The sequence below is a fragment of the Ranitomeya imitator genome, chromosome 6 (genome assembly GCF_032444005.1).
Source record: "Ranitomeya imitator isolate aRanImi1 chromosome 6, aRanImi1.pri, whole genome shotgun sequence".
Classification (NCBI taxonomy): Eukaryota; Metazoa; Chordata; class Amphibia; order Anura; family Dendrobatidae; genus Ranitomeya; species Ranitomeya imitator.
In genome coordinates this window covers 503,364,326-503,377,356 of record NC_091287.1, presented here as the reverse complement: position 1 = coordinate 503,377,356, position 13,031 = coordinate 503,364,326, and the positions used below count along the sequence as shown (strand labels likewise).

General features: G+C 40.9%; 1 protein-coding gene across 1 annotated transcript in view; it reads right to left on the bottom strand.

Annotated features, from left to right (window-relative positions):
• Positions 1 to 492: 492 nt before the first annotated feature.
• ATP6V1C1 (ATPase H+ transporting V1 subunit C1) overlaps positions 493 to 13,031 on the bottom strand; it is a 70,650-nt gene continuing 58,111 nt past the window's right edge. The window contains exons 12-13 of the mRNA XM_069731731.1: positions 5,324 to 5,450; positions 493 to 1,155 (exon numbers count right to left, since the gene is read on the bottom strand). Of these exons, the coding sequence (XP_069587832.1) occupies positions 1,060 to 1,155; positions 5,324 to 5,450 (223 nt within the window). The 3' untranslated portion in view covers positions 493 to 1,059. The remainder of the gene's footprint in view (positions 1,156 to 5,323; positions 5,451 to 13,031) is intronic.

The window sequence follows — 13,031 nt, the reverse complement described above, 5'->3', positions numbered from 1 at the left end:
TCCATATGAATACATATATAGATACAACACACAAAGTACACGATCTGTGCACATATCTCTGCCTAACACACCAGTGCTGAGAAAATGAGCTTAGAAGCCGTATGCAAATTAGCTTGGAAATGCATCGGGGATGTGGTGATGTATGCAGAGCATCAACCCGCCCCAATGCACTTCCAGGCTAATTTGCATACGGCTTCAAAGCTCGTTTTCTCAGCTCAGGAACATCGGATTACAACAAGACAGGTGTCCTTTTTCTAGCTGTGCTATGATCTATACAGCTGTATCACTAGTTTCAGTAGTAAATCCGTCCTTACAGGTTCCCTTTAAATGAATGGCGCCATTCTGCTGAGAATGAAGAGAAGCAGCATTACGAAGCATCCTCTTGATTCTCAGGATTATATGGTCGTCGCCAAAGGTTGTATGTACATGATCATAAAGCAATGACGCAGCCAAGCGACGTAAAAAAGGGAGATAAAAGAAACCTGGACGCGGTGCCGTTTGTACGGGTATGTTTAATTTTCTTTTCCTTGTGTGCGCGCCGACAGTGCTGTAGAGATCTTTATCAAATATACAGGAAGCACGTACGTTAAACGTTAAATATTACATACACTTTACATCACAAATCCACAATTAAACACCATTAATGGACTAAATACAGTGAATGGAATGGTATAAAACAATTACACCATCGGCCCTTGTAAACAGGATCTAGCTACGAGCAGCGCTAACGAGAGGAATCACCGGACGAATGAGGAATGACGTCTACATCTCTGGGCCACGCGGCAATGCCGGCCTTAAATAAACCTCTTCATAAATAGACTCTTATTTGCTGGGTGGACATTAAATAACTGATTAAAAGCGACAATATCTAACGACTAATCTTTAAAAGAAAACAAATCAAGTGTCAAAAAAAAAAAAAGGACGACAGTGACAAGGGGCAAGAGCGAGAGGGTCATCCTGGGTACAGGTGTGAGAAGCAAGCACAGGGTTACGTAGATGGGAGAATCACTGTACTTCAAACTCATCTCTGCTCCAATAACACGACCACAGGGTTTTATTTTACTTAAATTCCAGCAAATTGCAGTCAATCTTGTAGTAGACGTAGGGGTAGTACTCCTGCTGGCTAAGGTTTAATCCGGGTATATCCATGGGAGCCTAGAAAAGAAAAGGAAACAGGGTTAGAACAAACAGGGAATAAAAAAAACACACTTACAGGAGTCGGTGTCAGCACAGGGGACGTGAAATCCTTCAGGGGTTGGAGAAAGGGAAATCGCTCCAGAAATGAAGCTGTGCTGATACCCGAGAGTGAGATCAGCAGTCCCCTGAGTACAAACAGAGCTCACATCCAGCCTGTATTACTGAGAGGGGCACGTTCACATGAGAAAAGTCTGACATTAGGAGCGAATTATAAACTGCACATAATTAATGAGATTACAGACTGAAAATGAATGCAACTTAAAACAAAGGGGTTGTAGACTTTTGGGAAATTTTCGTCCCCCGGCGCAGTTCGATAACAAGACACAAACAAACCAAACCGGGCTAAACTCCCTGTCCACCACTGAGCCTGGTGTCTGGCATTGGCTATCATGGTTAAAAATTGACAGGATCACTGAGCTCAGCAGCTCAGGAGTAGACGGATTGTTCCGCTCAGCCACTGAGCTCACTGTCAGTGTGACGTCGGCCAACAACAGCAGACTCACTGGTGAAGTCGGGGGAAGACAAATACCGAGTGTTTTTTTATATGCCAAACTGTGCCACAGGAATATTCCTTTAACACCTTTTAACGGCGTCAGTTAACGGCGCTGAGAAATAAGGGTATAGCCCCCCCAGCGTTTGAAAATCTCCGGGGGGTAGCTGAAACCACAGAGAACATGATTTGGGTCGGTTTTTTACCGTCCCCAGTCTTATGATCGCCGTTAGCATACCAGAGGAAAGAGACGAGGTCCCCAAGCCCCCCCCCCCCCCAGTACCTCCACCATCGCCAGACCCTCCCACTCCATCCCTCGACAATCCATGTCATCTTCCCGGAAGAAAATGGTGGGCAAATGCGCCTGAGATCTGCCGGCTAGTTCCTGGCAACAATAGGTGAATTTTTCCTATTGGTCCATTTTGATCACTGTGATACACCCATCACAGTGATCAAAATAAAACAAATAGTAAATCAATCCCCCCTTTATCACCCCCTTAGTTAGGTAAAAATAATAACATTGAAAAAATGTATTTTTTTCCATTTGGGCTACGGTTGTGGTAAGGGTTGAGGTTACAATTAGGGTTGGGGTTAAGGCTGTGTTAGGATTGGAGTTAGAATTGGGGGTTTCCACTGTTTAGGTACATCAGGGGGTCTCCAAAGTGCCCGCCATTGATTCCAGCCAATTTTGCGTTCAAAAAAGTCAAACAGTGCTCCTTCCCTTCCAAGCTCTTCCATGTACCCAAACAGTGGCTTTCCCCCACATACTGGGTATCGGCGTACTCAGGAGAAATTGTACAAAAAAAAAATGTTGTGGTCCATTTTCTTCTGATACTCTTGTGAAAATAAAAAAAAAGTTTAGGTCTAAAGAAATTTTTGTGTGAAAAAAGTAAAAATGTTAATTTTTTCCTTCGACGTTGCTTTAGTTCTCTTGAAGCACCTGAAGGGTTAATAAACTTCTTGAATGTGGTTTTGCGCACATTGAGGGGTGTACTTTTTAGAATGGTGTCACTTTTGGGTATTTTCTGTCATATTGACCCCCCCAAACTCACTTCAAATATGAGGTGGTCCCTAAAAAAATGGTTTTCTACATTTTGTTAGAAAAATGAGAAATCGCTGGTCAACTTTTAACCCTTATAATGTACTAACTAAAAAAATTATGTTTCCAAAATTGAGCTGATGTAAAGAAGACATGTGGGGAATGTTACTTATTAACTATTTTGTGTGACACCACTTACTGATTTAAGGGCACAAAAATTTTAAAGTTTGAAAATTGCACAATTTTCAACATTTTTGCCAAATTTCTGTTTTTTTTCTTCCCATAAATAAACGCAAGATATAGCAAAGACATTTTACCACTAACATGAAGTACAATGTGTCCTGAAAAAATAATCTCAGAATCAGTGGAATCTGCAGGATAGAAGCTGTGCTGATACAATCTGCAGGATAGAAGTTGCAGGATAGAAGCTGTGCTGATACGAAAAAAATGCAGCACCCCGATAAGCACAGACCTCGCATCCATACAGAGACAATCCCCCAAAAAACCCTGAATCTTGGAACTGCCCGCAAACTATAAATCAGAAACCCTGAAAATGAATGAATTAAAGTGAACTGAAACTTATTGGAATTTTAATGTATGTAAAAATTATTTTTCCATGTCAAAGGTGTTCACAGCCTGTAAATGACATTCGTGTTCTCCTCTCACTCCAGCCAGAGGCACAGACACGTAGCTCAGCATATGATGCATCCATAAGGAGTTTTGTGAATAATTTTAAGCCAAAGGTAAAAGTGTAATTAGCATAAAGATCTCCAGGCAAAGCCATTATTGTATATTCTCCCCCCTATAAAGGATCTCTCAGACATGACCCTCATGACACTAAGCCAGATGTGGTCATTGGGTCAGTAGAGCTCTATGGACACTGTTGTGAATTCCGCTCTTGGGCTCCCTCCGGTGGTTGTAAGTGGCACTTTTGTGAGTTCTGCTCTTGGGCTCCCTCCGGTGGTTTTAAGTGGTCTGGCTGCTCCTTGGATTTAGCAGTCTGCAGCTGCTTCCACTGATTGTCTTTCTGCTCGGCTATTTATGCCTGGCTCTTCCCTTCAGCCAGTGCCACTTGTCTATGGTTCCTGGTTGGATTCACATCTCTCTTGGATTTTCCTGATATCCTGACCAGTTCAGCAAAGCTAAGTCCTTGCTTGCTCTTTTCTGTCCACAGGTTGTGGACTTATTCGTTCTGTGCTTTCTATGTTTTGTCCAGCTTGTCAGTATGGATTAATTCAGTTAAGCTGGAAGCTCTGAAAAGCAGATTTACCCTCCACACCTTTAGTCAGGTGTGGAGATTTTTGTAAACTGTGTGGATTTTTGTAGTTTTTAATACTGACCGCACAGTATTCTATCCTGTCCTATCTATTTAGCTAGACTGGCCTCCTGTGCTACATCCTGGTTTCATTCTGTGTATGTCTTTTCCCTCTCCACTCACAGTCATTACTTGTGGGGGGCTATCTATCCTTTGGGGATTTTCTCTGAGGCAAGATAGTTTTCCTGTTTCTATCTTTAGGGGTAGTTAGTTCTCAGGCTGTGACGAGGTGCCTAGGGAGTGTTAGGAGCATCCCACGGCTACTTGTAGTGTTGTGTTGAGCTTAGGGACTGCGGTCAGTACAGGTACCACTTCCTTCAGAGCTCGTCCCATGTTGCTCCTAAACCACCAGGTCATAACAGGACACAATGCAATTATTCTATAATGAGACCAACGAGACCGGGTGTGTGATCATTAAGGAGACGGACCGGTCCTGCTGCAGACAATACGGAACATTATTATGTTTGGGTAGTATATGGTTTCCCCCAAAGGAAGGAAGTGTAGCGCCCTATTTTGCAGGGACGCTGGTGGAATCAATGGTGAAATGAGCATTTAAAAAGAAGTTCCACGATTGCAAGTTACTAACAATCCACAGGAAAGGTGATAACTTGTTGATTTCTGAGGGTCCCACTTCTAGGACCTTTAATGATCGCGAGCAGGAGGGAGCCAAGCACTGTATAAACTGAGCAGTCGTGCATGTTCTCATCAGTGATGAGATATCAGCGATCATTACATTATTACTGATCCGGGGGAGCCTTGTAGTATGAACCAGCTGACTTCCATATTATCAGGTTTTTTCAGTACAACTACAAAAAAATAGTGAGTTTTCCTCCAATGGAAGTCTTCAAACACAGGATGGACACACATCTGTCGGCGATGGTTTAGTGAATCCTGCATTGAGCAGGGGGTTGGACACGATGACCCAGGAAGTCCCTTCCAATTTAATTAGTCCCTTCCAGCTAGGAGTAGCAGTTTTATGGCGGCTGACAAGCCAAAATCTGAAGACCTTTCAATTTCATATATTAGAATATTATCACTTATGCCTTGCAACAAGCCGATTCTGCAGCATGGACATCACTCATCTAATGTGAGATCTCAGGCGATACGCTGCTTGTGTTATGGCTACACCTGAGTGATGCGAGGACAGGCGAGAAGACTTCACGATTTCCCAGGTAACACGAGCCGTGTCCTCATGGTGACTCTGACGTCCGTGCAGTAACAGCTGACACTCAAACCAAGGACATAATGACTATGTAGATGTGACAGATGGGGGGCTACTTACATCAATAATGGAGGCCGCGCTGCTGTCCAGGTGTTTGTACAGATCGTACAAGACTTCCCGCAGCTTCTTCATCGTCTTCTTATTGGGCTGAAGCAGCATGGCCTGAAAGTTCACGGGTAACCCATACCTGAGGGGCGAGACATGGTCAGGATCAATAGGCAGATTTGGAGAAGATTTTCGGTTTATATTTTGTACTTAAAAGTCACAAGAAAGAACAGTATAAAACATGTTGGGAGGGTTTTTCATAGCAGCATGTTTTATGTATAGTGCCTTGAAAAAGTATTCATAATCTGTGAACTTTTCCACATTTTTTCACATTACACCCACAAACTTAAAGGCATTTTATTGGGATTTTAGAAGATTAACAAAAAGTTGCACGTATTTGTGAAGTGTAAAGGAAATGATTCATGGTTTTCTAACAATTTTAAAAATATATATCTGAAAACTGTGACGTGATTATTGTTTTGTTACGGTTCAAAGAATTGTGATGAATAAATAAATGCTCACACGACAATTGAATAAACTAATATGAAAATATAAACAGTCACTCAAAATAACACATCATCAATAGTCACAAGTCATAGGATGGTAGGAGTTCATCACTGATCGTCCAGCAAGCAAGAGACCCAAGCACAAAGTATCCTCTGCCATCCAATCTATCTCAGGCATACCTCCAATTTATATGCTAAACCAACTCCATTGCAACTTCTCTAAAGGGGGAGTCACACATAACGATTTCGTTAATGATATCGTTGCAACGTCACGCTTTTTGTGACGTAGCAACGATCCCACTAACGATCTTGTTATGTGTGACAGCGACCAACGATCAGGCCCCTGCTGGCAGATCGTTGGTCATGGGGAATGATCAGGACCATTTTTTGGTCGCTAATCACCCGCTGCCATCGCTGGATCGGCGGGTGCGACGCCGATCCAGCGATGTGTTCACTTGTAACCAGGGTAAATATCGGGTTACTAAGCGCAGGGCCGCGCTTAGTAACCCGATATTTACCCCGGTTACCATTGTAAAGGTTAAAAAAAAAAAAACTGTACATACTCACATTCTGATGTCTGTCACGTCCCCCGGCATCCACAGGGTTAAAACTGCTTTCGGCAGGAGCGCTGCTAATGTGTCAGCGCCGGCCGTAAAGCAGAGCACAGCGGTGACGTCACCGCTGTTACTGCCGGCGCTGACACAGTCAGTGCAGGGAAACTCTCGGCAGCAGCACGTGCATTAGCAGCGCTCTTGCTGAAAGCAGTTTTAACCCTGTGGATGCAAATATCGGGTTACTAAGCGCGGCCCTGCACTTAGTAACCCGATGTTTACCCTGGTTACCCGGGGACTTCGGCATCGTTGAAGACAGTTTCAACGATGCCGAAGTCTTTCCCCGGATCGTTGGTTGCTGGAGAGAGCTGTCTGTGTGACAGCTCCCCAGCGACCACACAACGACTTACCAACGATCACGGCCAGGTCGTATCACTGGTCGTGATCGTTGGTAAGTCGTTTAGTGTGACTAAGCTTTAAGGTTTGATGTTTATAATGGTATGTGTACTGAAGCCTTAAGGGCAAATAGATAAGACTTCACCACCAGGCATCCCTGGGGGTTTAACAAGTATCTGTCTAATTAACATTTACATGATACCTTTTCTTGGGACAAGTCCATTCCATTGGTTCTCATCTTTGAAGATAAGTGTAAAGTGTACACTAAATGTAAATTACTAGGTACTGACCATCTGGACAATTAACATGTGACTGGACAAGTTTTCAATTAGCTTTCTGTGGACTCCATTGAAAGTACATATATATACATACTGTATATTATATAACAAAAGCAATCAATGTCTCTATTATTCGTATTAATTGGAGTGTTGAAATCATATTAAAAATATATAACATGCTACACATTCCACCCCTGATTTCAATCACTTTAATTAATTATCCTACCACTAAACTATTCAAATTCTTCATAAACCATTATACATTATTGTTCCCTAATATGTTTATTTGTTTGCGACCAATAGAAAACCACTTTGGTACAAAAAATGGACATAAAAATCAAAAAATCAAAACAATGGACCAAAAAGTACTGGAAAATCAAATGTCTTTGCAGAAATCTTCTTTAGACCACAAATATAGATTGGTCTACATTGCAGGGAAAGCACGGGGATTATTGTGCCCTCATCCTCTTGCCTAAAGGCCAAGATGACTTCACTGCTTTCCCTGATTGGCCAAAGGACAGACTCAAACATAATCTGTCCCCGCCCTTATGACATTAACCCCTCGTTTTTTCAAAGCAATGGGTGAGGGGGGGTGCAGGTGTCCATGGCTGAGCCCCTTCATCTTCTATTGCTGCAGCTGGTCAGGGCCTGCCTTTATAGGCCATTCAGGCAGAAGCTTCTAGGGTTAGTTCTCCCCTCGCTTGTCATCAGCTGGCGGTTCTGAGGTTCACCCTGGTCATGGCTTTGCAGCATCTGGCCTCGGTCTCAGCACTCAATTGGACATTGGCACAGATACAGCCTGCACTGTTGGAAAGAAATTCAAAGCCACACTTGAAAAAGTTCAGTCCGAAGCAACAATCCAAGATGTATTAACTTGGTCCATGATAACTCAGTCCAAAAGTTCTGGTCCTGGTGGCTTATTTCTCCACCACTTCATCAAATGAATAAAACAAAAATACCTGGTCCAATAAAATATGCCCAAAACAACCTTTGAAATTTTTCTACGGTAGCAAACATATTTCTAATACTAAAATCATAAACTAAATAAAACATGTATCATCATATATGTCTGTACTTATACATTGAAATATATCATAACTCCAGAATATCAATCACCAGTTATCAAATACATAAAATTCATATCAAAGTTGCATTATAATAATCATAATTTCTAGTACAATAATGTCCATATAAATTACAAAACTATGTTAATAATCAAAATCAGTCACTAAATGTTTTCACATTTTTCATTAAAAACATAACGCAAACAAATAAGCTTTTATAGCTGAGTTTTACCAAATTAAATATTTACATCAATAACAAACACTTTACATCCACTCACTGTCCGTGATTTCAGCAAGGCATTCACTCAGTAAGCAGTAACGTTTCTCATTTACATATGAACAAAGAAAATCACGCTTTGGGTAACCCACACATTAGTATTGTATGTTAATTCTGTAGTGAAGTGTAGATGCAAATCAAGAACAAAACTGATATTAATAAACATTCACTTAAAATAATTTCTTTTTAACATACCGTATACGTTTTTCAAAACCCAATAAACAATTCCCAAAAATATAAAAAAGCTCAAAAAAATAAAAGTCACATCTAAATTTAAATGGATTCCTGTTTCAATTCTGAAGAGACAAAAACTATTTACAATGCACACATGGTAATCAGATGTAAAGTTAATTTACACACCCCCCACCCCCCAATCCAACATTTGGTGGGCTGAAAGGAGAAAATTGTTCCTTTAAAAAAACACTAATCACTGTACAAAACAAAATTGAAAGAATGAGCTCATAAAAAATACAAAATAAAAATACAAAAATACCACGTGGATTTTCTCTTTGGCTATGAATCAATTTAAACAAAGGATATCCATGACAAATACAGGGGTTTGCACAAACAACATACAGTGACAAACATGTAACAAATAAGTCATCTATTACTTCAGTCAACCCCCATAATATTATTTGTCATCTAACTAATCATTGTCTGTAATTTTAACATCCAATGGCTTCCACATACAGTCATCTTGTGTCTGTTGTGGTCCTTTGCCATTTAACCCCTTTCTGAAATTAGGCGTACTATCCCGTAGAGGTGGGCCCATATGACCACCAACGGCATAGTACGTCATATGCGATCAGCCGCGCTCACGATCGCGGCCGGGTTTCAGCTGACATCCGGCACTATGTGCCAGGAGCGGTCATGGACCGCCCCAGGCACATTAACCCTCGGCACACTGCGATTAAACATGATCGCAGTGTTTCAGCGGTATAGGGAAGCATCCTGCAGGGAGGGGGCTCCCTGTGGGCTTCCCTGAGACCCCCGGTGCAACGCGATGTGATTGCATTGCTGCGAGGGTCTCTTACCTCCTCCTCCCTGCAGAAGGCCTGGATCCAAAATGGCCATGGGGCTGCATGCGAGTCCTGCAGGGAGGTGGCTTACCAGCGCCTGCTCAGAGCAAGCACTGGTAAGCCTGCAGGAGTGCACATCAGATCGCTGATCTGACACAGTGCACAGCAAAGTGTCAGATTAGTGATCTTACACTATAACATGGGGCAATGTTATAGTGTAAAAAAATATATTCACATGTGTAAAAAAAACACACATTATATATATATATATATATATATATATATATATATATATATATACATACACACACACATATATATATTGTTCCTACAAATACATTTATTGTTTTTTTTTATTCAGATTAAGTACACATATTTAGTATCGCCATGTCCCTAGCGACCCGACCTATAAAACTGTCCCACTAGTTAACCCCTTCAGTGAACACCGTAAAAAAAAAAAAAACTAGGCAAAAAAACAACGCTTTATTATCATACTGCCAAACAAAAAGTGGAATAACACGCAATCAAAAAGATGGATATAAATAACCATGGTACCGCTGAAAATGTCATCTTGTCCCGCAAAAAACGAGCCGCCATACAGCATCATCAGCAAAAAAATAAAAAAGTTATAGTCCTGAGAATAAAACGATGCAAAAATAATTGTTTTTTCTATAAAATAGTTTTTATCGTATAAAAGCGCCAAAACATAAAAAAATGATATAAATGAGGTATCGCTGTAATCGTACTGACCCGAGGAAAAAACTGCTTTATCAATTTTACCAAACGCGAAACGGTATAAACGCCCCCCCCAAAAGAAATTCAGCAATAGTTGGTTTTTGGTCATCCTGTCACACAAAAATCGGAATAAAAAGCGATCAAAAATTGTCACGTGCCCGAAAATGTTACCAATAAAAACGTCAACTCGTCCCGCAAAAAAGCAAGACCTCACATGACTCTGTGGACCAAAATATGGAAAAATTATAGCTCTCAAAATGTGGTAACGCAAAAAAATATTTTTAGCAATAAAAAGTGTCTTTCAGTGTGTGACGGCTGCCAATCATAAAAATCCGCTAAAAAACCCAATATAAAAGTAAATCAACCCCCCCCCCCTTCCCCCATCATCACCCCCTTAGTTAGGGAAAAATAAAAAAATGTATTTATTTCCATTTTCCCATTAGGGTTAGGGTTATGGTTGGGGCTAGGGTTAAGGCTACAGTTAGGGTTGGGGCTAAAGTTAGGGTTAGGATTACATTTACGGTTGGGAATAGGGTTGGGATTAGGGTTAGGCGTGTGTCAGGGTTAGGGGTGTGGTTAGGGTTACCATTGGGATTATGGTTAGGGGTGTGTTTGGATTAGGGTTTCAGTTATAATTAGGGGTTTCCACCGTTTAGGCACATCAGGGGCTCTCCAAACGCAACATGGCGTCCGATCTCAATTAAAGCCAATTCTGCGTTGAAAAAGTAAAACAGTGCTCCTTCCCTTCCGAGCTCTCCCGTGCGCCCAAACAGGGGTTTACCCCAACATATGGGGTATCAGCATACTGAGGACACATTGGACAACAACTTTTGGGGTACAATTTCTCCTGTTACCCTTCGGAAAATACAAAACTGGAGGCTAAAAAATAATTTTTATGGAAAAAAAAAGAATTTTTATTTTCACGGCTCTGCATTATAAACTGTAGTGAAACACTTGGGGGTTCAAAGTTCTCACAACACATCTAGATAAGTTCATTGGGGGGTCTAGTTTCCAATATGGGGTCACTTGTGGGGGGTTTCTACTGTTTAGGTACATTAGGTGCTCTGCAAACGCAATGTGATGCCTGCAGACCATTCCATCAGTCTGCATTCCAAATGGCGCTCCTTCCCTTCCGAGCAGGACAAATTGGACACCAACTTTTGGGGTCCAATTTCAACTGTTACCCTTGGAAAAATACAAAACTGGGGGCTAAAAATAATTTTGGTGGGAAAAAATTTTTTGTTTATTTTCACGGCTCTGCGTTATAAACTGTAGTGAAACACTTGGGGGCTCAAAGCTCTCACAACACATCTAGATGAGTTCCTTAGGGGGTCTTCTTTCCAAAATGGTGTCACTTGTGGGGGGTTTCAATGTTTAGGCACATCAGTGGCTCTCTAAACGCAACATGGCGTCCCATCTCAATTTCAGTCCATTTTGCATTGAAAAATCAAATGGCGCTCCTTCCCTTCCGTGCTCTGCCATGCGCCCAAACAGTGGTTTACCCCCACATATGGTGTATCAGTGTACTCAGGACAAATTGTACAACAACTTTTGGGGTCCAATTTCTTCTCTTATCCTTGGGAAAATAAAAAATTGGGGGCGAAAAGATCATTTTTGTGAAAAAATATGATTTATTTTTAAGACTCTGCATTATAAACTTCTGTGAAGCTATTGGTGGGTCAAAGGGTACTCAAAGCTCTCACCACACATCTAGATAAGTTCCTTAGGGGGTCTACTTTCCAAAATGGTGTCACTTGTGGGGGGTTTCAATGTTTAGGCACATCAGGGGCTCTCCAAACGCAACATGGCGTCCCATCTCAATTCCAGTCCATTTTGCATTGAAAAGTCAAATGGCGCTCCTTCCCTTCCGAGCTCTGCCATGCGCCCAAACAGTGGTTTACCCCCACATATGGTGTATTAGCGTACTCAGGACAAATTGTACAACAACTTTTGGGGTCAATTTTCTCCTGTTACACTTGGTAAAATAAAACAAATTGGAGCTGAAGTAAATTTTTTGTGAAAAAAGTTAAATGTTCATTTTTATTTAAACATTCCAAAAATTCCTGTGAAACACCTGAAGGGTTAATAAACTTCTTGAATGTGGTTTTGAGCACCTTCAGGAGTACAGTTTTTAGAATGGTGTCACACTTGGTTATTTTCTATCATATAGACTCATCAAAATGACTTCAAATGAGATGTGGTCCCTAAAAAAAAAAATGGTGTTGTAAAAATGAGAAATTGCTGGTCAACTTTTAACCCTTATAACTCCCTAACAAACAAAAAAAATTGGTTCCAAAATTGTGCTAATGTAAAGTAGACATGTGGGAAATGTTACTTATTAAGTATTTTGTGTGACATATCTCTCTGATTTAATTGCATAAAAATTCAAAGTAGGAAAATTGCAAAATTTTAAAAATGTTTGCCAAATTTCCGTTTTTTTTCACAAATAAACGCAGGTAATATCAAAGAAATTTTACCACTATCATGAAGTACAATATGTCTCGAGAAAACAGTGTCAAAATCACTGGGATCCGTTGAAGCGTTCCAGAGTTATAACCTCATAAAGGGACAGAGGTCAGAATTGTAAAAATTGGCCTGGTCATTAATGTGCAAACCACCCTTGGGGTAAAGGGGTTCAAAACACCAAGGTCTAGCAGCAAATGGACTGTCAACTGGAAGGCATTACAAACCCTCAAATGAGAAATGCATATTTATGCATCACCAAGACCAAACTCAATTCCATCAAACATCGAACCACCATGGAATATGGAATCACCAGATAGTCAAAGGACACGGGAATATTGCAAAATATGCCTTTATTTATCAAACTGGCAACAATACAAATTCTAAAAATAGTATAATAAAAAATATTTTCAAAGTTACCGCAAGGACAGGAT